A 27,388-nucleotide genomic window follows, 5' to 3' on the forward strand; every position below is an offset into this window, starting at 1 on the left:
CCTGCTAAGCCACAATGGGAACTCCCAAATTATACATTTTTGATCAGGCAGTTCTTTTCTAGACACTTTTATTTTGCTTTAGCCTTTTCTTCTCATCCATGCGTGGACCATATTTTAAATGAATGAAGAGCTTCTGAAACTGAGAATGGCACACACGAAGCCCCATGACTCATAAGGGGATGAACCCTGGCAAGACGTGGGAGCCCATGTCGTCCTCCACTTACACCATCTGTTTATTGATGCATATCATCAAACAAAGCTGAGTGTTTAACGTTCTCATGTTTTCTGGTGTTGTCCCTCTTGGAGAAAGATTATCGCTATAGCTAATAGCTCGAGGTTGCCAATGTGCACTCTCCTCTACAGTAGGTCACTGTTCTGGGACTTCAGTGCCTGGGATTGGCAGGAACTGTGTTTAGCACCTCTCAGCCCTCCCACCTATGGCTCTAGAATTTCTATCAAAACCCCCACAGTAGGAGTTCCCATTGTGGTGCAGCGGAAATGAATCTGACTAATAACCAGGAGGTGCTATGTTTGATCCCTGGTCCTGCTCAGTGGGTTAATAAGGATCTGGAGTTGCCGTGAGCTGTGGTGTAGGTCGCAGATATGGCTCAGATCCTGCGTTGCTGTGGCTGTGGTGTAGGCTGGCAGCTGTAGCTCTGATTAGACCCCTAGCCTGGGAACCTCCATATGCCTCGGGTACAGCCCTAAAAAGCAAAAAAAAAAACAAAACAAAACAAGACCAAAAAAAACCCACAGCAGCCATGCACACCTGACTCGGGTTGTAAGGAGGCCCTCGGATCCTTGAAGGAATCGTCTTATTTTTCCTCCAACAACATTCTCTTGGAAAGACCAGGAGATGTCAATAATCAAGACAAGAAATAGAATGAATGGTCAGGAAAGCAGAACTACCTCTGTCCCTCAAAAAAATAAAGCTTGCACATTGCAACTTACTGATTTTTTTCTATTTCATACTTGGAACATTTAACTGCCTGAACTTATTGTGATGATTTGCTTGCTGTAGTGTAGTAGTACATGTTTTTTAATATCTTATATTTACTTATAAATATAAAATAAAGATATATATAATTTTATATACACATAATATTTTGTTACTTATATTTTGATATGCTAAACATCTGGCCTATTAATTTTTTCTTGAAAGGGTAAATTTTTAAAAGAGCTAGTTTAAATGACATTAGCATGGAGAGTTTGTCTAAAGAGTGAAGGTGGCCTTCCTCTTATGGACAGGTATTACTGTCACATGGTTTGCACTTAGGAAATTGAGAAAACCTAGGAAATTATCAGAGAAATAGAAAAACCCCTTTCAACTATATTCCCAATTCCCAGCCCTCTGTGTGTACACTATGGGCCTTCATTAAAAAAACACGACCTGAGCTCCCGTCGTGGCTCAGTAGAAATGAATCTGACTAGCTTCTATGAGGATGCAGGTTTGATCCCTGGCCTCGCTCAGTGGGTTAGGGATCTGGCATTGCTGTGAGCTGTGGTGTAGACTGCAGACGCAGCTCGGATCCCGTGTTGCTGTGGCTGTGGTGTAGGCTGGCAGCTATAGCTCCAATTCAACCCCTAGCCTGGGAACCTCCATATGCCATAAGTGTAGCCCTAAAAAAGACAAAAAAAAAAAAAAAAAAGGCAAAAATACCACAACTGACAGCAGGAAGGCAGTCAAGTTATGTGCTAGTCAAGGCTCTCCTGGATTTAAGTGCCAGAGACCTAATTTAAACTAGCATAAACAAAAGTTAATTTCACTGGCTCACATAAAAGTCAACAGGCACATGTGGCAGGCTGGATTCAGGAGTTCAAACAATGCTATCAGGACTCTGTCTCTCCTTCCTCAGCCCTGCTTTCCTTTATGTGTAGCTTCACCCTCAGACCGGCTTTTCTCCTGCACCAAAAATGGTCACCACCTACTCCCCATTTACACCTTCCTTAGAGGCAGAGATTTCAAAGGAAAAACCACAAGCTGCTCCTACCTGGCATTTACACTGTCAGTGAAAATATGTTTCTATAGATGATAAACTGTAATTTAAAAGGAAATAAAAACAGTTTATGCACAAACTATTTGTATTTATATCTGCTAATGGGAGAAGACTTTCGAGGAGGTGAGAGTCGATGGGAGAGGGGTACAGGAAGGGCACGCTTTGGAAGATGCGTGATTCTTTCTGCATCATTCCCTCCGCCTTTGCGAATGCTTGTGATTATCTCGCATTAGAATGCACAGAAAAATATACTTAGTGCAAAATTATGGATAAACACAGTAGTGCTTCAAAATGTGAAAACAGTGCACATGTAAAGCAAAATCCTTCCACTTCAATCCTCTTACAGAATAGTTTTGGATTCACCTGAAGCAAGCAGTTCAAACTTATTTATATGATGTTCCCTAACTAGGAACTGCTGTGTCAAGTCAATTGATGAGTGTGTTTTTGCCTGAAGCAAAAATTTAAAATATAATTTCTGTAATGTACTAATTTAGTATGGTATTGGGTTAAAAATATATTAAGCTAGAAAAAAGTGACTAATTGTTTGAAAAGTGATAGATATTTTTCAAGTGATATTAAGGGAAAGTGCTACTTGAACAGACTTTACCTGAGGTAAACAGGTGTTTGAAGGACTATGACTATACAACATTTTCAGAGTTGATGAAAGATATAAATACTTAGATTTGGGAAACACAATGATCCTCGAGCAAGACAAACTAGGGAAATCTACACCTAGACTTCATAGAGAAACTGAGGAACAGAACACCAAAGGCAAGGAGAAAGCTTTAAAAGCAGCTGGAGAGAAGAGGCAAGGTACTTACCCAAGAGCAGCAAATGACTTACAAATGGTCAACAACTTACAAAAAGGTCAAAAACTTACAAAAGGTCAACAAATGACTTCTCAACAGGAATAAAAGAATCCAGAAAACAGTGGAATAATATCCTCAAAGTTCAGAGAGAAAATAATTGGCAGTATAAAACATATACCCAACTAAACCATATGCTAAGAATGAGAATAAAAGAAGGACATTTTGAGACAAATAACAGCTGAGAAAGTTTTCAACCTACTCTCACTAAAATGCTTATAAAGGATAAACTGCAAAAAGAGGGACTATGAGATGCAAGAAGAAATGATTTGAAAAATATCTGAATTTTTAAATTTACCTGTACATTGTCTATAAATAAATTAGTAAAGTACTTGTCCTCCTTGTAACACGATTAGTAGCCTGCCATACATACTCATCTTCACCTTGTTTGCAGACTTAACATTATAGCCTGGCAATATTTTCTCAGCAATATCAAAAGCCAATGCATGAGCGCTTTTCAAATCTATGATTGTGTTATGTTTGCTCTTGTCTCACTGGGCACAGCAAGTTGCACGGTCAAGGGCTTGGTCAGTGTGGGAGGAGACTACCATGGGTGTGGATAAGGGGAACTGTGAGCAATTTGAAGGTCGGTGCTGCAATATCCTTCTACCTTGTGCAGTATAGATCCTGTGATTTTGGCTCCGATGCCTGGGGTTTGCAGGATTTGCATCAAAGATTGTGGCAGACAGCTGACTTTAGTGTTTTCTCCTTCATTTTATAAGGGTAGAGATAGCCTCGCAATACTGAAAACATTACAGCCTCTTTACGCATAAGGCCCTCACAGGTGACGCCAGAGCCACTGAGTAGAGGGACTGTGTGTTAAGCTTTCTGAGGCCCTTAAAGAATTTCAGACTTGATCAGACCTCCTGGGAGCAATTTCTTAAACCACTTGTAATTGGGAATGGGGATGGTGGAAAGAAGCATCACTGAATAATGACGATAATTAAATAAAAGTGCCCTTCCTTTGAGGATCAGAAAGTATGGTATCCAGGCAGGCTGGAGCTGCTAGATCCTAGATCCTATTCCCTCCCTTATTCTGTGTTAGCACAAGCCATCAGACATTTTACACAGAAGTGAAGTAGGGGCCACCTTTTTATGCTCAAAAAGTTGGGGCACAGCACAAGGCTCTCTGGCATATTATCCCACCTCGCCGATGAGGGTCGTAGTGGGGCCAACAATTACTCAGGTCCTACAAGATCCTTCCTCAGCTTCTCCACCTTTTGAGGTGCACATTTATCTCCCTGGCAAAGGGCACTAGTGCCTCATCATCACAGGTGGAGGCCTGGAAGCAGTAAAAGACCAACATGCATCCTGATCTTTCCCTGGGAGTTTTGTTCAGCCTTGCAAGTTCCAATTCACATTCGTCTTTCCTTGCCAACCACCCCCGATGCATTTCAGGCCCCAGCACCAGGTACAAAAACAACACTGACTCCCACACACTTTCTAATCAGCTCCCAGAATGATATAAGGTCAACGTATTTATCCATTGCTGCACAGCAGATTACTTCAAAACAATAGAAATATTTGGCTATTTCACACAGCTTTTGTCGGTTAGCAAATTTATGGTAGCTTAGTGGGTCTTCCGTCCCATGAGGTTGAGGTCAAGATGCTAGCAGGCGTCTGTAAATGTTTTCTGTGAAGGCCAGATAACAAATACTGTCCATTTCGTGGACCAGACAGTCTCTGTGGCAACTAGTCAACTCTGCTGTTAAGAGGTAAATACAGCCACAGATAATACATAAACTAATGGTTGCAGTTGTGCTCCAACAAAACTTTATTTACAAAAATAGGCTTCAGGCTGGTTGGTGTGGGGAGTGAGTCTGCTGTTCCCCAGTCTAAAGGTTTAACTGCAGTGGGCACATCTGATCCTAAAATGGCTCACCTGGCCATTTGGTGCTGGCTAATGGCAAGAGACTAGTCTCTCAACTCTCCTGCTCAAGTGTCCCCACCACATAGTGGCCGGCTTCCTTACTGAGCAATCCAAGCAAACAGGCAGAGGCAGCAATTTCCTTATGGCCTCAGAAGTCACACATTGTCACTTCGACTGCTGGTCACACTCTTGGTTCTGTTGGTCACACAGACCAAGGCTAATATGTTGTAGTAGGGTCTACGCAAGGACACAATTACCACGAGGCAGGGAGCATTGGGTGGGCTAACTTGAAGCCTGGCTACTATAGGCAGTTCCCTAAAATAAATAATATTCCCATGGGGCTTGCCTTTCTAGTCCCACCCTGATACAGGAGATGTACTAATATAAACTTTAATATGCTAACCAAAAAAGTCATTACGGAAAACTGATTCATTATAGTCCAAGTAAATTCTAAATGCCTGTACCTAGATATGCCTTGTCAAAAAAAAAAAAAAAAAGAATATTTCTAAAATCCTGCAAATATCTAAGCAGGGAGCAGGAAAAGCAGCTTTCCTAAAAAGGGACCAAAATTAAGCTGTTTTCCCCAGACTTCCCTGCAACACTGAGTTCCTAAAGATAATGGCAAATTTTTAAAGATTTTGAGTGAGGAGATGTTATTATGAATTCTCTTCCCAGCCCAAGTGTGCTCTCATGTAAAGACAAAGACATAAAATTAAACACCTTGTGGATACCCTGCTGACTGAAGAAATTCAAAATTAAGAGCTAAAGAACGGGAAAACCAAATCAGCTAAGTACAGGGACTTAGGCATAAATAACTGCTGCAAATATAATAAAAATTCATTATAAAAATGAAATTATTGAAAATAAGGAAACACAGGGTTAGAAAATGAATAAGTAAGATTGGTCTACTTGTCTGATTAACCATACAAACCCTGGGAATTAGGGAAAGAAAATTATGGAAATAAAGGCAGATGAAATTCTGTCTCTCTTGTAGGAGGAAAGGGAAAAAATGCCAATATCTGTACTAAGGCCTGAAAGAAAAGTAGGAGCTGGCTAGGAGAAGGGTAGCTTTTCTAGTTACCAGAGCAGAAGCTCACCCACACAGGAGAAGGTAAACAGGAAAAAATTTATGGGAAGGAGGTCAGGATTTCCCAGAGGCAGTGAAAAAGTAGGACTGCCAGATTCAGGAAGAGAAACAGGCAATGCTGGAGGCTAGTCACCGAGGTCAGCCCAGTGGCCAGCAAGCACTGCTCCGGGATACAGATGTCCTAACCAGGGGTCCTTGTGTCCTTCCACCCTTGACTCAAGATCCCCAAGAAGACAGCCTGGCTGAAGCTGCATGCTTCTGGCTGAAGGAAAGTAGGACTTCCCTTGATGGCCCTACAAAGACAGCTCACCATCCAGAAGAGGTTTGGAAAACTGAAGACTCAACAGGTGGAATGTGGGTGTCAGGGACCTGGGCTGGTGATGGAAGCAGAAGCCAGATCACAAAGGGCCCTTTTAAGTCATGCTGAGAAGTGTCCATGTCCCAGATGAAAATGGGAAACAAATGAAAGGTTTGGAGCAGGAGAGTTGGATTCCGTTTCCATTTTAGAAAGATGGCTCTGGCTGCTGAGAACATGTAAATCTGTGCGTGAAACTCTAGCATGGCTTCCAGCAGCCTAACGTTACATCTTTGGAACAACTGGAGTTTCCATCTGGAAAAGTTCCAGGTTACCAGACGAATTTACATTCTGCTCTAGCCCATAGCTGAGAGGTCCCAACCTCCCTTTTATGACAGCGTTTGTTTTAAACACCTACAATTGTAAATCCTTCTTCTGTCCTACAGAACATTCTGACTATATCTCCTATAGTCCACGAGTGTTTTTAAGGACCTCAAAGCTGTTCCTTTGAAATGTAATCATAAGGAGAGGGCAGTCTCCCACTTTCTGTGGGAGGATAGACTAACTTCAGTCAATGTCAGCAGGCACAGATGATCTAATCACCCAGATAGGAACCATCTACCTGGTTTTGTAGTTGTTCTTCTCTTTTCTTTTCGTTTTTTGGGGCCACACTCGTGGCACATGGAGGTTCCCAGGCTAGGGATCAAAGTGGAGCTGTAACTGCCAGCCTACACCACAGCCACAGCAACGTCAGATCCAAGCCACATCTGTGACCTACACCACAGCTCATGGCAATGCAATGCTGGATCCTTAACCCACTGAGCAAGGCCAGGGATCAAACCTGCATCCTCATGGATGCTAGTCAGATTCGTTCCCACTGAGCCACGATGGGAACTCCTGGGTTTTATAATTTTTCACTGTCCCTGACTGGGCTCCAGCCCCCACTCGCTGCTTCTCTCTACTCCCATGTTCTCCCTTTAAAACACCCAGTCACCTCGGCACAGATCAAATTTGAACTCAGCATACCCTGTGGTCTCTCCTCTATTGCAATAGGCTTGAATAAAATCCATCTTTACCATCTTTCACTGGTGTGTGGTTTAATTTATCATTGAAATGTGGAGACAGAACTGGAGGGAGACTAAATTGGAGACTGTTGCAGCGATCCATGCATAACAGGATGAGGCCCAAACCAAAGTAACAGCTATGAGCTGTGGAGAAGCACTGCGAAGGCTCAAGAGAGGAAATCAACTTAGAATCAACAGATTTTGGTAACTGACTTTGAAGACTAGATAAGAAAAACAAAATATCAGAAGAGTGGGAAAAAATGTATGCTGGAAAAACTGTGTCTCTCCGTTTTTCCAGTAATTGACAAGGTCTCTGCTGTCTACTAATAAAAACTAGGTAACTGGTCATTTGGCTCAGAGCCAGATCTGCATCTCATCCATAGCAATGATATGGACTCTTGTCATTTGTGGCTCCTTTTACTTGATCCTAACCTTTACCATCCATATTTATTCTACTGTTACACTGTGTATATCCTCTTTTGATAAGGTGCCTATAATACCTTAAAATGACAAAATAACCAAACAAGACCTCATCAGCCCCATATCCTCAAGTAAAACCAATTTCCCGTTTTCCTCACTCTTGGTTCCATCATTTCTCCCATAACTAGCTTTCAGACCTCATCAATTAGCAGGGAGTCTTTCCACCTGCCTTTCTTTTATTGTTCATATTCAGATTGCCTGCACATGAAGAAATTTCTTAATCAGTCCCCTACTTTTCATCGCTACTTGCTATGAGTTTAATTTTTTCTTCTTGCTTAAAAGTTCCATTAGCCTTCTAACCAGTTTCTTCACCCATAATGACTATGCACTATTGTGATATTAAATCTGATTGTTTTTCTTTTAACTCTTGAATTGTTTTTTAAACTCCAAGACAAGAACAAATAATGACAGGACTAGAACAAATAATCCAAAAACTTTATATGGACTTACGAAAGACTCAGAATTGCCAAGCAATGCTGAAGGAAAAAAACAAAGCAGAAGGCATAACTCTCCCAGACTTCAGACAATACTACAAAGCTAGAGTAATCAAAACAGTGTGGTATGGGAGTCCCCGTCATGGCACAGCAGAAACGAATCTGACTAGGAACCATGAGTTGCAGGTTGGATCCCTGGCCTTGCTCGGTGGGTTAAGGATCTGGCAATGCCATGAACTGTGGCGCAGGTTGCAGATGCGGCTTGGATCTGGTGTTGCTACGGCTGTGGCATAGGCTGGCAGCTGCAGCTCTGATTAGACCACCAGCCTGGGAACCTCCATGTGTCATGGGTGTGGCCCCAAAAACACAAAAAAAGAATTGTGGTATTGGTACAAAAATATACATACAGATCAGTGGAACAAAATAGAGACTCAGAAATAAACCCACACACAATCTTTGACAAAGAAGGCAAGAATATAAAATGGGAAAAGGACAGTCAACTGGACAGTTGCATTTAAGTCGATGAAACTAGAACACACCCTCACAATATGCATAAAAATGAGCGCAAAATGGTGTAAAGACTTATACATAAGACATGACACCATAAAAGCCCTGGAAAAGAGCATAGGAAAATATTCTCAGTCATAAATCAAAGCGATGTTTTCTTAGGTCAGTCTCCCAAGGCAATAGAGATAAAAACATAAATAAACAAATGGGACCTAACCAAACTTATAAGCTTTCAGCAGAAAAGAAAACCACACACAAAAAAGACAGCCTATGGAATGGCAAAAAATATTTGCAAATGATGTAACCAACAAGGACTTAATCTCCAAAATATACAAACAGCTCATACAACTCAACAACAAAAATATAAATGACCCAACTGAAAAATGGGTAGAAGACCTAAATAGACATTTCTCCAAAGAAGGCATGAAGATGGCCCGCAGGCACATGAAAAGATGCTCAATATCAGTAATTATTGGAGAAATGCAAATCAAAACTACAGTGACGTACCACCTCACCCTGATTCTATTGGCCATCATTAAAATGTTGACAAATAACAAATGCTGGAGAGGGTGTGGAGAAAGGAGAACCCTCCTTCACTGCTGGTCGGAATGTAATTTGGTACAACCATTGTGAAAATAGTATGGGGGTTCCTCAGCAAACTAAAAACAGAATTATCATACGATCCAGCAATCCTACTCCTGGGCATATACCCGGAAAAAACAATGACATAGTCCCATATTTATTGCAGCACTATTTACAAGAGCTGAGACTTGGAAACAATCTAAACATTCACTGATATATGAATGGATTAAGAAGATACGGTACATATACACAATGGAATACTACTCAGCCATAAAAAGAACAAAATAATGCCATTTGCAACATGAATGCAACTAGAGATTCTCATACTAAGTGAAGTCAGAAGGAGAAAGACAAATACCATATGATATCACTTATATATGAAAACTAAAATATGGCACAAATGAACTTATCTACAAAACAGAAAAACGCACAGACTTAGAGAACAGTCTTATGGTTTCCATAGAGGAGGTGGGGCAAAGAGGGATGAACTAGGAGTTTAGGAAGTAGATGAAAACTATTACATTTTGAATGGATAAGCAATGAGGTCCTACTGTACAGGACAGGAACTATACCCTATCTCCTCGGACAGACCATGATGGAAAGGAATATATTTAAAAAGAACATATGTATGTGTGTATAGTTAAGTCACTTTGCTATACAGCAAAAATGAGCTCAACATTAAAATAAACTTTACTTTGATAATAAAAAGAAAACCCCAGTGATGAAAAAGAGCTACTAAGTTAGGTACAAACTCTTCATTCTGGCACTAAAGGTTTCCTATCAGTTTACTATACTATTAAAAAAGCTAAGAACACCTCTAGAATCTCCTAAATTGAGTGCAAATATGGGGAGGACAGGGGTCTACTTTTCTCTGCTTTATATTTGTCTCCACGTCTCAGATTCCCCAGGGGTCTCTGACTCATGGAGGAGAAGGAAGAGTGAATAATTCAGGTGGCAGATTTGGGAGCTGTAACTCAGCCTGTTCCTCCTCCCCCCACCCCACCTCTCCTGGGTGTGCCTGCCTGCTGAGGACCAGGGCTGTGGGCCTCTCACAGCCTTGGCATAAGTTATTGTAAAGTCCTCACCTCCTGGGAGGGGAAAGGACGAGAGGAGTGCTGGGATTATTCCAGATGGGCAAGCCCTAATCCAGTTCTAAAGTCTGTATCAGGAATTGCACTGGTGCCATACACCTGAATGAATTTGAAGACCAAGACTTAAATAAGTGGAAACTGAGGCTTCTAGAGGCTGGAGGAATTGATTGGGATATTTTAAGTTTGGGGAGGACTATACCAAGCTCAGGCCACACAGGGATTTTAAATCTTTAACAGTTTTTCACAGTTAATATTTTATGCTTAATTTTTTTTTTTTTTTTTTTTTTTTTTTTTTTTTTTTTTAGGCCGCAACTGCAGGAAGTTCCCAGGCTAGGGGTTGGATCAGAGCTGCAGCTGCCAGCCTACACCACAGCTACAGCATGCCAGATCCAAGCTGCATCTGTGATTTTCACTGCAGCTTGTGGCAATGTCAGATCCTTAACCCATTGAGTGAGGCCAAAGATCAAACCCACATCTTCAGAGATGCTAGATGGATTCTTAACCCACTGAGCCACAACGGGAACTTCTGTACTGCTTCACCCTGTGTGAGTGGGTCTAAGCCTCAGCTGCCTAAAGATTTTGACCTGGAGGCTTTGTCTACAGGAAAGGAGTTTCTCTGTATTGCCTGGGCTGCAGGCATTGACCATTTCAGGTGATCTCAGTGGCACAGAACATAGCCACACAAGCCTTAGGAAGCTTTTTTTTTTTTTTTTTTTTTTTTGGTCTTTTTAGGGCCAACCAGGGCATATGGAGGTTCCCAGGCTAGGGCGACAGGAGCTGTAGCTGATGGCCTATGCCACCACCACAGCAACATGGGATCCGAGCTGCATCTGCATCCTATACCACAGCTCAGGGCAACACCACAGCTCAGGGCAACACCACAGCTCAGGCAACACCAGATCCTTAATCCACTGAGCAAGGCCAGGGATCGAACCTGCATCCTCATGGATGCTGGTCAGATTCGTTTCCACTGAGCCACGACAGGAACTCTCTTAGGAAGCAAAGTTGATTGAGGTAGAACTCACCCTGTGGGCAACTGCACATGACCTTGAACAACACATGCACTGGTAGGTCTACAACCAAAGACAGAGCTGATACAGGGATTAAACATCAGGAGAGAGCTTTGAGTCCCAGTGAAGTCTTGCCTTGAAAGAGGCAAAGTTTCAGCAGCATATTTTTCTGATTCTACTATGGTTTTCACCAGGGTCAGCAAAGATTAAGTTTCACCTGGGTCACTGAGCAACAGCATACGAAATTCTAGTTTAAACTGTTAACATTAAACTCAGATAGGTAGTACCAGATCTTTTGCCCAGGTTCTATTCTACATTCAGAGCCAGACGGATTAGTCTTAAATTCTTGTTACTGGTCAACAGTCTTGAATCACCCTCAACTATGCAAACTCGAGTTGGTCCAAATTTGTTAATTCCATGAGTTCAAACTAAGGCTTTAGATTTCAGATTGAACTGATAGGTTCAACTACAAAAGGATGGAAGATTTACAATAAGAATAAATGGACATCTGTATTGAAAAAATGCTATCTTTTTACATTACACTAGAAAAAGAACTGAAATAAATTATTGCTGACCCCAAAGCAAATAAAATATTTAAAATACTGTCTCCAGGGAACACGACTGCTCAAAATACCAGAGTAAAATTGGAATGGTCTGAAAAACAATCTTCATATCAGAACATAAGCAGAGGGAAGATTAAAATAAAGGAAAGGAAGAGACAGATTAAGTCATAAAAGTATTCCCTAGGAGTAAGGTTGAAATCTTAGGGGATAAATTAAAAAGAAATCAAACTAAAATTAGACTGCAAAGACCTTTAGATGTAAAGGGAAATGAGAAGTTCCCTTCCTGGCTCAGTGGTTAACAAAACCAACTAGGATCCATGCGGATACGGGTTAGATCCATGGCCTCACTCAGTGGAAGCATCCAGCGTTGCCCTGAGCTGTGGTGTAGGTCCCAGACATGGCTTGGATCCCACGTTGCTGTGGCTGTGGTGTAGACTGCACCTGCAGCTCCGATTTGACCCTTAGCCTGGGAACCTCCATATGCCACAGGTGCGGCCCTAAAAAAACTAAATAAATAAAAGGAAATGAAAAATGCACTAAGGGAGTTCCCTGTGGCACAGTGGGTTAAGGATCTGGCACTGACACTGCAGTGGCTCAGGTCATTGCTTTGGCTCGGGTTTGATTCCCTGTCCCGGGAAATTCCACATGCCACTGGCACAACCAAAAAAAAAAAAAAAAAAAAAAACAGTCATTTTCCTTCAAACTTTGATTAACTTCATGTGCATAAAATTAGGAGTTGAAAAGGAAAGGCTACCGGTGTCGACAGAAAAAAACTATGACCTAAAAGTTGAGAGCTGGGGAGTTCCTGTTGTGGCTCAGTAGTAATGAACCCAACTGGTATCCTGAGGACAAGGGTCTGATCCCTAGCCTTGCTCGGTGGATTAAGGATCCAGCATTGCTGTGGCTGTGGTGTGGGCCAGCAGCTGAAGGTCTGATTTGATCCAGAGCCTGGGAACTTCCATATGCTGCAGGTGCAGAAAAAGAATGAAGGGAGGGAGGGCAGAAGGAAAGAAGGATCACTAAGGTTTTAACTGATATTAAAGAAAGTGCTGGAGTTCCTGTCTTGACTCAGTGGTTAATGAACCTGACTAGTATCCATGAGGATGCAGGTTCTATCCCTGGCCTCATTCAGTGGGTTAAAGATCTGGCATTGCGTAAGCTGTGGTGTAGGTCACAGATGCAGCTCAGATCCAGCGTTGCTGTGCCTGTGGGTAGGCTGGCAGCTACAGCTCTGTTTCAACCCCTAGCTTGGGAACTTCCATATGGCACAGGTATGGCCCCAAAAAGACCAAAAAAAAAAAAAAAAAAGTGTTAGAGGGAATATATTTGGTTATTACTGTATTAGAAACAGTAAATCTGCAACTGACAAGAGCTTAATCTCCAAAATATACCAACAGCTCATACAACTCAACAACAAAAATATAAACAACCCAATCGAAAAATAGGCAGAACACCTAAATAGACATTTCTCCAAAGACATACAGATGGCCAGCAGGCATATGAAAAATGCTCAAGATCAGTAATTACTGAGAAATGCAAATCATAACTACAATGAGGTACAACCTCACACCAGTCAGAATGGCTATCAAAAGTCTACAAATAACAAATGCTAGAGAGGGTGTGGAGAAAAGGGAATCTTCCTACACTGTTGGTGGGAATGTAAATTGGTACAACCACTACGGAAAACAGTATGGAAGTTCCTCAGAAAACTAAATATAGAACTTCTATATGATCCAGCAATCCCACTTCTCAGTGTATATCCAGATAAAAATATAATTCAAAAAGATACATGAACTCATGCACTCATATGTTCATAGTATGATTTTTACTTTATTTATTTATTTATTTATTTATTTATTTTGCTTTTTAGGGTGACTCCTGTGGCATATGGAAATTCCCAGGCTAGAGGTCGAATCGGAGCTACAGCTGCTGGCCTATACCATAGCCACAGCAATGCCAGATCCAAGCCACATCTGCAACTTACAGCATGGGGAATGCCAAATCCTTAACCCACTGAGCAAGGCCAGGGATCGAATCCACATCCTCATGGATACCAGCTGGGCTCATTACCACTGAGCCACAATGGGAACTTCCATAGCAGGACTATTCACAACAGCCAAGATATGGAAATAACCTAAATGTCCATCAACAGAGGAATGGATTAAGAAGACATGGTACATATTCACAATGGAACACTACTCAGCCATAAAAATGAACCAAAAAATGCCACTTGCAACAACACGGATGCAACTAGAAATTCTCATACTAACTGAAGTAAATCAGACGGAAAAAAACAAATACCATATGATATCACTTACATGTGGAATCTAAAATATGGCACAAATGAACCTATCTACAGAACAGAAGACGCACAGATGTGGAGAATAGACCTGTGGTTGCCAAGGGGGAGAGGGAGGGGTGGAATGGACTGGGAATTTGGGCTTGGTAGATGCAAACTATTACGTTTAGAATGGATAAGCAATGAGGTCCTACCATGTAGCACAGGGAGCTATATGCAACGTCTTGTGATAGAACATGATGGAAGATAATATGGGCAAAAGATAATATACATATATATATATATATATATGCATGACTGGGTCGGTTATATACTGAATTATGTCCCCCTAAAATTTACATTTTGATGACCTAGTTAAATGAAGTTATAAGGGTGAGGCCCTAATCCAACAGCACTGGTGTCCATATAACAAGAGGAGGAGACATCAGCGATCTTTCTCTCCATATGCACAGAGGAAAGCCAGGTGAGGACACAGCAAGAAGACAGCCATTTGCAAGCAAGGAGAAACCAAAACTACCAACACCTTGATCTTTGACTTGTCAGTCTTTAGAATTATGAGAAAATAAATGCCTATTGTTTAAGCCACCCTCTTGGTGGTATTTTGTTAACAGCAGCCCATTACGGACTGAATGTTTGTGTCCTTCAAAATTTATACATGAAGGTTGAAGCCTTAACCTCTTGTGTGGCTATATTTGGAGATGGGGCTTCTCAAGAAGTAATTAGGGTTAAGTGAGGTCATAAGGGTGGGTAGAGACTTGAACCAATAGGATTAGCGTCCTTATGAGAGATACCAGAAGGCTTGTGCTCTTGCATTCTCTCTCTCTCTCTGTCTCTCTTACTCTCCACAAACACAAGGAGGAGGCCATGTGAGCACGCAGTGAGATGACAGCCACTCATAAACCAAGAGAAAAGGCCTTGGAAGAAATCTATCTTGTTGGCATCTTAATCGTGGACTTCCCAGCATCCCCAACTATGAGAAATAAATTTATTTTGTTTAAGCCATCTAGTCTGTGATACTTGGTTATGATGGCACTAGTAGACTAACATGAAATCTGAGGGTAAAAAAGGAGTATTCTGAAATAATGCTCTCAAGACAGCTAAAATCCACGAAGGCACTTAAAGGTAGATTCTTAAAACCGTTATCACAGAGTCTATAGTAAAAGCAACTGATATGCCTCTCATCCTACACCCATCTAATCCGTTCATGTCAAAGAAGCAAGATCCATGTGGATCTTGTAAGCCTCAACTTAAGTATCACCTCTTCTCTGAAGCTCTTCTTAAGTCATCCAGGTAGAGAGTTGCCTATGTATTCATAGCACCGACAACATTTTAGATTTCTTGAAATTTTGTCAGTGTTTATTAAATTCTAAGTGAATGGTTCTCAAAAGATGTGATGTAGGCCCCTGGGAGGAATTTTGCAAATATGAGGAGCATTTCTGATTGTCACAAGGTTGGAGCTTTGGGGAACTTTACAAACGTTCAGTGGGTAGGGCCAAGTATGTGAGATGACTGTAGTATGCAAGCTGGTACCAAAAAAGAACTGTATGCATCATGTTCAACTTCTGAATGTTCTGCTTGGCTTCCATGTAGGTGAAAAACATATTTATAATTGTCTGAGTTTAGATGAAAACTCTGGTTTATATATAACCAAAAGTATGAGTGCATGGTGTTCATACATACTGAACTCACAGGAATGCACTACCATATAAACAGGGAAAAGAATGCACTCAGTTTTTGTTCAGGACTTTACCAAGAGTTGTTCCCACTGCAAATAGTTGGGTCACCAAAGGTAGCAAGGTGGGTGGCATTTGAGTCCCCCAAACAGCACAACTCTGTTGGTCTGAGTAAATGTACAAATTTTCTCATTTAGCTCTCCTTTCAAAATGTCAAATATAAATTTTAAATATGGGCAAATATTCAGTTAAATATTTGAAACTGGGATTTACAGCTTTTTGTACAAATGAACAGTCACCAATGTGCCTACTCTGCCAATGCACTTTTTCTAATTAAGCTAACGAATATATTAAGTGAACATTTTACAGAGGAACATGTTAATCAAATTGGAAAAGATACACATACATTTCTGATATTTAGCAATACTGTTACTGGAATATTTTACAATGTTCTACGCAGGAGATGGGTCTCATTGTTTCTTGGAGAGCAACGTGAATGATGATGGATTATGGCATGCTACACAATATTCAAGAAAAATTAATCTTAGCAGCATAAAAGATTACTATAAAGAGGATGGAAAAATCATATTAAATCATTCCCTCTATTCCATTGCAATGCTGCTTTAAGAAAGCTACAAAAGATGTTGACATCAACTGCATAATGTAAACAAATCTTTCTTACGAGTAAATGAAAGCATCCTTTACGACAGAGAAGCTTTACCATTTGCAAATGTAAAATTTTCAAGGCCAGAAAAAATTGTAGAGAAAATATTATTTTCAAAATGACTGATGATGAATACAAAAGCACTGTCAATATTTGAAATTCTTAAAATTACTTAAAAGAGAAAAATCATTTTCCAACATCATTGCTTATTTAGCAGGTGGAGCATTAGTAACATTAGTTCAGAGCCAGTTTAAAAAAGAAGCACCAAATGTCTTTAAAAAGTCATTTCATTATTCATCAGCGATACTTGATTACCAAGAATCTTAGAGGAGACCACAGATCAATGAATATTTAAAAGCAATACCTTCAATGTGAGGGAAAGAATGTATATATGTATGTGTGACCGGGTCTCCTTGTTGTACAGTGGAAAACTGACAGAACACTGTAAACCAGCTATAATGGAAAAATTTTTAAAAATCATTTAAAAACAGGTTACAAAAGAAAAAAATTAAAAAAATAAAAGTAATCCTTTCAATTACAGATTACCCATAATTTGTCAAAAGTCAATGAATAGTTTGAATGTCTTGTCCAGATAAGATGGTTCTCCAAGAAATTTTTTTTTTTTTTTTTGCTATTTCTTTGGGCCGCTCCCGCGGCATATGGAGGTTCCCAGGCTAGGGGTCCAATCGGAGCTGTAGCCCCCAGCCTATGCCAGAGCCACAGCAACGCAGGATCCGAGCCGTGTCTGCAACCTACACCACAGCTCACTGCAACGCCGGATCGTTAACCCACTGAGCAAGGGCAGGGACCGAACCTGCAACCTCATGGTTGCTAGTCGGATTCGTTAACCACTATGCCACGACGGGAACTCCTCCAAGAAATTTTTTAAAAAAGATTTGGCTTGGAGTCCCTAGCCCCCCAGCCCAGGAAATCCATATGCTATGGAGTGGCCAAAACAGAAAAAAAGAAAAAAAAAAATTGGCTCACATTATGGACTTTTGTGGAATTTTCGATGTAATCAAAGAAGAAATAAATATCAAACTTGAAACACTGCAAAAAAATGAGGTACCTTTTTTAGGCCATATTTGCAAAGGTCTTTCTCTTTATTCAGTTTATAAATATTTTAAGTTATAGTTTGTATTTTAATATGCATATTTTAAAGTATAGAGAAAAACTGGAAGACAGGGACAATAAACATCCTTATCTTCATTACCTAGATTCAACAATTTATTTTGCCATAATCACTTCCATTATGTATGTATGTTCTGGCCAAAACATTTCAAAATAAAATGAACATATCATGCCACCTCACCCTTATATTCTCAAGCATAAATCTCCTAAATATAAGGATATTCTCCTATGTAACCACAATGTCATTACCAATTTTAAAAAGTTGGGACTAATTATCTAATGTCACCTAATACTCAGCCCATTTTCCAACGTCTCTAGTTGTCTCCCAAATACTTTTTTATTATGGGGGGAGGGAGGGTTGTTTGCTTTTAACGGGGATCTAAACAAGTTTCATATGTTGCATTTGTTATAGAACTCTTCAGCCTCTTTTTAATCCAACATATTTGTTGACTCTATCTTTAAAAAAAAAAAATTGTTTTTAACATTGACTTTTTCCACCAGACCAGACATCTTTTAGGATTTCTGCATTCTAGAAGTTTCTGATCATCTTCTCACTGTGTAGTTTAACTAATTCCTCCCTCTCTCCTCTGTAAACAGGAAATTAGTTCTATAGGCTTCATTTGGTTCACGTTAAAGGCTTTTGACAAGCATCCCAAGTAATACTGACTGATACATCTTATTCCTTCCTGTAGGAAGTGGGGGAGGTCAACTCTCCCCCTTTTACTAATACAGTCAAGTGGGGGGGGCAGTCACATCTCTCCAATGTAAATGCACATTTACTGCATAAATGAGGCCCATCTTAAACTTCAAAATGATCGATCTCATTGAAGTGAAGGACAGTATCTTGGCTTTTTCAACAAATCAAAATTTTAAAATAACTTTGCTCACTGAGGATTTTTATAGTTTCTAGCTTTGCAGCATAATCTATTTAACATGATAGGTGAAAGGATACTAACTCAGAAACAGATTGCTCTCGGGAGTTCCCATTGTGGCTCGTAGATGCTAGAATCTGACTAGCATCCATGAGTACGCAGGTTCAATCCCTGATTTCACTCAGTGGGTTAAGGATCCGCCGTTGCCGTGAGCTGTGGTGTAGGTCACAGAGGAGGCTGGGATCTGGCGCTGCTGCACCTGTGGTGTAGGTTGACACTACAGCTCTGATTCTATTCCTAGCCTGGGAACTTCCATATGACACAGGTTCGGCCAAAAAAAAAAAAAAAAAAATTGCTCTCATGTGGATGATTATATTAAAGGTCAGTTAACATTTTACAACACCAGATCAGATGGTTTTAAGCAGATGTGGAACATGTTATACAACATTTTCAAGAAAAATTAATGGAGCTTTGAAAGGGCTTTGAGAGTAAAGCATGATTTAAACAGTCTAATTAAAGAGGCTTGGGATTCAGCTAAGACTTTTATACCCACTTGTTTGAAAAGAAGCTATGTTATGGCAGCATTTCCTACTGCCTATGAGTTGAGAATGGTTTCTGTCAGTGTGCTTACTGTAAATGTCTACAGGACATTTTAAACTTAATAGACTTAATACAAAGTATTAAAACATAGGCACAGGACACAGACATGTCATGGAATTGTAATGAAAGACATTGTTTTCAAATATTTCATATTGTAATATATTTTTAAAAATTCTAAGTATGATGATATTTATGTTACAAATCTTATATTATAAAACTATTTATTTTTTGGTTACTTGTTTTTTTTCTATTTAATTCTGATACTTAAGAGTCCCCAGAGGCTTAACACAATCTCTCCATATGTTTCTTTTTCCAGTCTACTCATTATTCATTGCTGTTTATTAGAGGAAGGTCTTTCACATGCTTTTAAATTCTAGAGTCTATTGGAAAATAGACTCGTGGTTGCCAAGGGGGAGGGGAAGGGAGTGGGATGGATTGGGAACTTGGGGTTAATAGACTAGACTATTGCCTCTGGAATGGATAAGCAATGAGATCCTGCTGTGTAGCACTGGGAACTATATATAGTCACTTATGATGGAGCATGATAATGTGACAAAAAAGAATATATACATGTATGTGTAACTAGGTCACCATGCTGTACAGTAGAAAATTGACAGAACACTATAAACCACCTATAATGAAAAAAAAAATCATAAAAAAATTCTAGAGTCTAGATGCAGCACCCAATAAATTGTAGGATTTTTTGTTGTTGTTTTGTTTTTTTGCTTTTGAGGGCCGCACCCGTGGCATATGGAAGTTTCCAGGCTAGGGGTCTAATAACAGCTACAGCTGCCAGCCTACACCACAGCCACAGCCACGCCAGATCTGAGCCATGTCTGCCACCTACACCACGGCTCACGGCAATACCAGATCCTTAACGCACTGCGTGGATCCCTAACCCACTGAGCAAGGCCAGGGATTGAACCCACAACCTCATGGTTCCTAGTGGGATTTGTTTCCGCTGTGCCACGACAGAAACTCCAATTGTAGAATTTTTAGAGAGACGAGACGTTACCAGAGATCCTCTTATCAGTATTCCAGGCATAATACAGAAAATTATTTTACCCTTCATTAATGCCCCACTCAGTCTTCATCATTTTCTCCCTTTGACAGCATATAATTTGTCTTCGCGTGTTTTGCCTACCTCAGTTGTTTCTTCCTTCCTCCCTCCCTTTTCTTTCTTCCTTTCTCTTTCTCCCTCTCATACTTTCTTTCCACACCAGCAACATACGGAAGTTCCCAGGCCAGGGACTGAATCTGAGCCACAGCTGTGACCTATGCCACACAGATGCGGCAATGAGGGACCCTTAACCCACTGTGCTGGGCCAGGGACCAAATCCGTATCTCAGCAGCAACCCAAACCGCTGCAGAGACTATGCCAGATTCTTAACCTCTCACACCACAAGCAGAAACTCCTCTCCTTCCTTAATAGCATTTACCAATGATCTGGTATGTCTTATCTTAAATTATTTCTGTTCTCGTGTCCTCCCATGCCTCTGCTTCTTCCTTGTCCTGTACCCCTTACTTACAGTCAAGACTTCCAACTTTCTCGTTCATTTTAGTAAATGAAGACATCTGGGTACATCATTATATTTTCCAGCCTAACTGTGCCTAAAAATTAACCTTTTGGATACACATTATATTATTATAAGTAATGTTCTTTTAATGTCTCCTATATGTTACATTTAGGGCAATGATTTTTTTAATTTTGTAAAATACACATAAAATTTTTCATCTTAAACATTTTTCAATGTATAGTTTAGTAGTGTTAAGTACATATTCACACCAACAAATTTCCAGAATACTTCCATATTGCAAAACTGAAACTCTTCTCTACCTTTGAAACAATTCCCTATTCCTACTTGCCCCCAGCCCAAGTACAATGTACAATGTTGATTTTTTTTTTTTTTAGCTGCAACTGAAGCATGTGCCGTTCCCAAGCCAGGGATTGAACCCAAACACCAGGTCCTTAGCCCACTGAGCCACCAGGGAGCTCTCTTGATTTTTAAATTATGTGCATAAGTACATTACATTAAATGTGAGTTTCATTTTGGGATAGATAAGGAATTTTATAAAATACTTGATAAAATAAGAGGGACTTCTGGATCTTAAGAGTGTGATGGCTAATTTTACATATCAACTTGACTGGGCTAAGAGATGCCCAGAGAGCTAGTGAAACAGTATCTCTGGGTGTGTCCTTGAGGATATTTCTAGAAGAGATCAGCATTTAAATCAATTGACTGAGTAAAAAAAGATTGCTCTCACTGATGTGAGTGGGCATCATGGCATCTATCGAGGGCCTGAATAGAACAAGAAGGCCAAGAGAGAATGAATTTTCTCCTTATGCTTAAGCTGGGACATCCATCTTCTGCTCTAGGGCACCAGCGCTCCTGGTTCTCAGGCCTCTGGGCTTGGACTGAATCATACCACCAGCTCTCCCAGGTCTCCAGTTCACAGGTGACTATGGGACTTGGCCTCCATAACCGTGGAGCTAATTTCTATAATAAATCCTCTCTTATATAAACCTATTGTTGACTTAAAGAAAATGCACAGCATGAAGGTTGCTGAGTTTTTTTATTCAGGGCCTTTCTGAGGACTCTAATCCAGGAAACAGCTCTGAGAACTGCTCCCCAGAGGTAAGGGAGGAGCCGGGATATATACAAATTTTTTGACCAGGAAATACATGTAGTCAAGCACACATTTGGTAAAAATGATTGCTAATCACAAAGAACAGATATCACAAGGTAATGATTTTAGTGCTTTCTAGGTATGAGAAGATGCAGGAATCTAGGGTCATTGGAATTCTTCCTGAGATAGATGTCTATCTAAGGGCCCGTTTATCCAAAGCACAGGCACCTCATCCAGTTTTTCATCCTGAATCCTCTCAAGGGGCACTGTCCTAGGCAACTGCAGTAGGCTGCAACTTAACCCTTGTACAACTGGATAAGAAGTGACACTCTTTGTTCTTTTTGGTTCACACTATATATATTGTTCTGTTTCTCTGGAGAACACTGACTAATAAACAGGGTCAAGGGCCACTACTTGAAGCTATCTGAAGGAAAAGTGTTTTATTTATCTTGGTATTTCCAGGGCGTATAGCACTGTGTACAATGAAGCTCAATAAATGTTTATAGAAAGAATGAATGACTGATATACTAAGTGAAAAATCAATCAGAAAAGACCACATACATATTGTATGATACTATTTAGTGAAATGTCCAGAAAATGCAAACCAATAGAGACAGAAAGTAGACAAGTGGTTGTCAAGCACTGGGAGAGGAAAGAAGGAAGAGAGAATGAGGGACAACTGCTAATAGGCATAAAATTTCTTTGAGTTGAATCTGTTCTAAAATTAGGTAATGGTAAGGGTTGCATAACACCATAAACATATTTTAAAACACTGAATTGTAAAAAAAAAAAACAGTACAGGGGAGTTCCCATCGCGGCGCAGTGGTTAACGAATCCAACTAGGAACCATGAGGTTGCAGGTTCGATCCCTGCCCTTGCTCAGTGGGTTAAGGATCCGGCGTTGCCGTGAGCTGTGGTGTAGGTCGCAGACACGGCTCGGATCCTGCATTGCTGTGGCTCTGGCGTAGGCTGGCAGCTACAGCTCCGATTCGACCCCTAGCCTGGGAACCTCCATATGCCGCGGGAGTGGCCCAAGAAATGGCAAAAAGACAAAAAACAAAAAACCAACCAAAAAAACAGTATACATACAATAAATAAGCAATAGGATTTACTGTATAGCACAGGGAAATATGTTCAACATCTTGTAATAATCTATAGTGAAAAATAATCTGAAAAAATATAACAATCACTTTGCTGAACAACTGAAACTAACATAATATTGGAAGTCAGCTATAGTTCAATAAAAAATTGAACTGTATACCTTAAGTGGGTGAACTTATGATGTACAGTTTATGATATGTAACCTTATATCTCAATAAGGTTTTTTTAAAAAGAATGATTAGTTGAATACATCTTAAAACTTACAGTCCTCATCTCTGACAAATCATCTAGGATTTTATCAAATGTTCACCCAATTACAACTTTATGCTTTTATTTGAAATGTTAGGTATCCTCAGAATATCAGATATACAAATACATTTTCTATCCAAAGCAAAATATAAATTACTCTTTTATCTTATTTAACCATCAGAACAAACTTTACTCAATACATCAGCTCAGCAGCATAGTGTAAATCTAGAAAAGGGAAATATGGACTTGTTTCTTCCAATATTGCTAATCTACATTAAGCTCAATTAAACAAGCAAATGATACCTAAGAGGTAAGAGATAACTTGTCCAAGGTGGATCCCTTGCAGGCAGAGCGCCACAGAACACCTATTTCAGCCAACTGCATAAGGAATAAACCCTGGTCAGTCACAAGGATTGGATCCTGGCCTCTGATCTCACCTGGGAAGGAGCTGTTGCTTCCCTAGCTGAGCTGGCATATTAGGGTTGGAGTAAAAGTTCTGCTGAGTCACACTACTGTTAGATTTTAGGTCCTTGCTCTATGATTGCAGTTTAAAGCCCCATAGCCCAAGGGCCTTGGTTAGATCTCTCTCTCCCTGAACCTGACATCTGGCCCTCAGAAGGGAGTGGGTTGACAGGAGGCTGACCCAGAAGGCTTGCCATTTTCCAGCTTGACCCTTTGCCATACTGGCATACCATTAGTATACATTTATTCATCCCAAATTACTACTAAAAGACTACTGAAATGGAAAAAATTTTACCATTATTCAATTTTTAATACTTAGTTACTTTGTTAAAGAAAAGAAAAATCCGGAGTTCCCATCGTGGTGCAGTGGCTAACGAATCCGACTAGGAACCATGAGGTTGCGGGTTCAGTTCCTGCCCTTGCTCAGTGGGTTGAGGATCAGGCGTTGCTGTGAGCTGTGGTGTAGGTTGCAGACGCGGCTCGGATCCAGCGTTGCTGTGGCTCTGGCGTAGGCCGCCGGCTGCAGCTCCGATTAGACCCCTAGCCTGGGACCTCCATATGCTGCAGGAGCAGCCCAATAAATAGCAAAAAGACAAAAAAAAAAAAAAAAAAAAAAGAAAAGAAAAAAAAATCCAAGATAGCTTTTTACATATTGAGAAAATAGAGATGAACAAATGTATATAGTATAAAACATTAAACACCACCTTGGAGTTATTGCCCAGCTAGAAATTGCTTGACAATTACTTCCCCCTCTTCTTTTTCCTCTTGGAAAAATTAAATGCTTCTCTTACTGATACTTGGCTAATAATCCTGGTACACTGACTTAATCCTTCCGCTGAATTTCAGCAGCACTTAAAGTTATATTCTCAACCCCAAAGGTTTTTGGGTTTTTTTTTTGTTTGTTTGTTTTTTTGTCTTTTTGCTATTTCTTGGGCCGCTCTCGCGGCATATAGAGGTTCTCAAGCTAGGGGTCTAATCGGAGCTGTAGCCCCCGGCCTACGCCAGAGCCACAGCAACACGGGATCCGAGCCGCGTCTGCAACCTACACCACAGCTCACAGCAACACCGGATCGTTAACCCACTGAGCAAGGGCAGGGATCGAACCCGCAACCACATGGTTCCTAGTCGGATTCGTTAACTACTGCGCCACGACGGGAACTCCCCCAAAGGATTTTTATTGTTCTTCCAGAGGACATAGCTGTGAAATTAGTATATTCTTTTTCTTATCTGGAATTGTGAAACAATAATTCACAGAAAGCAGTGGTGAGTATACATGATACAGATGTGTGAAACCTAGGCCCTTTTCTTTTTTTTAACCTTATTTGTAAAAGCATTTTAACGACAATCCTCCTTGTTTTTTAAAACTTTATCTGTATGACTCCTTGATTGCTTCGACATGATTTTAAGAAAGTGCTGTTCCCTGGGGCTGCATTACAATGGGTCTAGATGGCCCTCATGAGACAGAAGCTAAAGTTAACCCCACACAGGCGAGTAAACAGTCCTATAGAATGAGCAGACTTTGAACCTGGCCAATGTGAAATCCTAAATGTCAACCAGGCTTCAACTAGCAAACCTAAAATAACCTCATATAGAGAAGCAGGTCAAACCTTTGTGACTAGGCATAGAAGTTCTAGGCATAGAAGTTCCATGATTTAAGAAAAAGCAGTACTTAGAAGCTTTGTACACTAAATCTTTAGAGGTGAATTAAGCATACTGACTTATAAAGTGTCCATAAAGCACTAGAGATTTTGTTCCAGAAAAAAATGGACTGCTGTCTTCCGTTTATTGCATTCTGAGCACTTTAAAGAACAAAATCAGCCAGTAAGATGGGCACATGTAAGGAGTTACTGGACATCAAAGAGCATCTCAAGGCCTGTCAAGGCTCTTTGGGCGATGCAGACTCTGGCCACATGAGCAACCCTATCCAAACCTTAGAGCCATTCCCATGCAAAATAGGTGGTTCATGGGCTCAGCCATCATAGCAGTGAGGCTCAGGAGTGCCAAAATATGCTTTGAGAGGACAAACACCAAAGGCTGCAGGGGACAGCCACCAGTCATTCATTGGCTTGGTCCTCAAACCACACAGCTAATGAGGGGACTGATGTTTTGCTCAAAGTAATTCTAAAAGACTAGCATATGGAGTTCCTGATGTGGTACAATGGATTAAGAATCTGACTGCAGTGGCTTGGGTTGATACAGAGGCATGGGTTCAATCCCTGGCCTGGCACAGTGGGTTTAAAGGATCTGCTGTTGCCACAGCTACAGCAAAGGTCACAGCTACAACTCGAATTCAATCCCTGATCTGGGAAATTCCATATGCCCGGAGTGTGGTATGACCATAAGAAAAAAGAAAAAGACCAGCATACAAAGAAGAAAAGAGTACAAAATAAGCAACATCTTAACTATACTCTCAGATAACCAGGATCATCAGCAATTGTTAGAAAATGTTTAAAAGTAGTTTCCCAAATTCGTCACCCCAAAACAAGCTGTTGACTATTTGTCTCTGTCATCTCTGCCTTGCTCCCCATTGGGGGCTGTGACATTTGCTTAGCTTGAAGGGTAACCCTACACAAATTTTCAAAAGAATGAAAATTTGGTTTTCAATTCTATACTTTTCACAACCTATAAATTTGAAGGCAGATTCTTTGGTCCACAGGATAAAGGGGTATCCCATACTTCACAGGATTATGTGGATTGTATTCAGACAGAAATCGGTCCATGGATGGCATGGTCAGTGTCCATCCTTTTGCCTGGGGTGTTGCAGGACCAGTTTCTCTTAGGGCTGGATGGATTCCAGGAGACTCTTCAGCAGTACTTTCCGTGAAGGCATTTCTTAATGGCTTGATTCTGCACTGCTCTGTCTTCTAGAGTGATGATTATGACATGTTGTACTCTTTCCAATCATCATTTCTTTGCGCTCAGCCCCCTGACATATTTCTGTAATTGCTCTTCAATCACTTTAGTCTCTGCAATATCATCCTCTAATGCTCAGATCTCCTGGGAGCCTTCTGAATACTGCACTTCAAACTTTTTTTCTTTTTTTTTTTGTCATGTCTACCTCCATATGGAGTCCATTATTTTTAGGCAGAAAGTCCCTGTTCCCAGTTTAATTTGTTCTAGCTATGTCTACAATGCAGCTTCATATGCTCAGCTGTCCTCTTAGAATCCTCATATTCACTACTGTCTGCTTACATCTCAGAGTAGATCTTCCTAAAAGGCAGTGTCTTCTCCCCAGAGCCTAAGTCCCCTTTAGCGGGCAACCAAAAAGCCCATATAAACCAAACACCATGAAAGAAAAACAAGCACGTCTTTGTCTCACTGTTTCCCATTTATAAAAGGACTCTTTTGATAACAGATAAGCATCGTTTTCAAAAATAAAGGAGAAGGATGTGCATATACATACAACTGAATCAGTTTCTTATACAGCAGAACTTAACATTGTAAATCAACTATATTCCAATACAACTTTTAAAAATGAAAAACAACAACAACAAAAACCCACAGGAGAAGGAATGTGCATGGTTAGAGAGAACAGTAAAGAAATAAATGGAGGAAATGAAAAAGCCCATCTAGAATTTATACAACGCCTTGTCTTTAGTAGTAAGTCTTCAGAGAAGATTTAAATGGATAGACTCTACATGAATTATTGACCATAGAAATAATGCTAAATTTTTGCTTTGACTATAATCTGAGTTTCCACCATTTAAAAAATGCCATATATGAAAATCTTATTAGTTGGTGTCAAATACATCAGGTTACTGAATCCCAGAACTAGGATATCTGTTTATATATATAAATCCACAAAATTACATTTTAGCTATAGCAGATAAGGGAATGGTTCTCCACCCTGGCTACATATTAGA

The 27,388-nt window shown here is 40.4% G+C and overlaps 1 protein-coding gene across 1 annotated transcript in view; it reads left to right on the forward strand.

The window, feature by feature from the left end:
* The window catches only part of RFXAP (regulatory factor X associated protein), a 34,832-nt gene continuing 10,136 nt past the window's right edge, over positions 2,693-27,388 (forward strand). The window contains 1 exon segment of the mRNA XM_013980439.2: positions 2,693-2,810. Coding sequence (XP_013835893.2) covers positions 2,693-2,810 — 118 coding nt within the window.

This window comes from Sus scrofa, chromosome 11 (assembly GCF_000003025.6).
Source record: "Sus scrofa isolate TJ Tabasco breed Duroc chromosome 11, Sscrofa11.1, whole genome shotgun sequence".
In the NCBI taxonomy this organism is placed as follows: Eukaryota; Metazoa; Chordata; class Mammalia; order Artiodactyla; family Suidae; genus Sus; species Sus scrofa.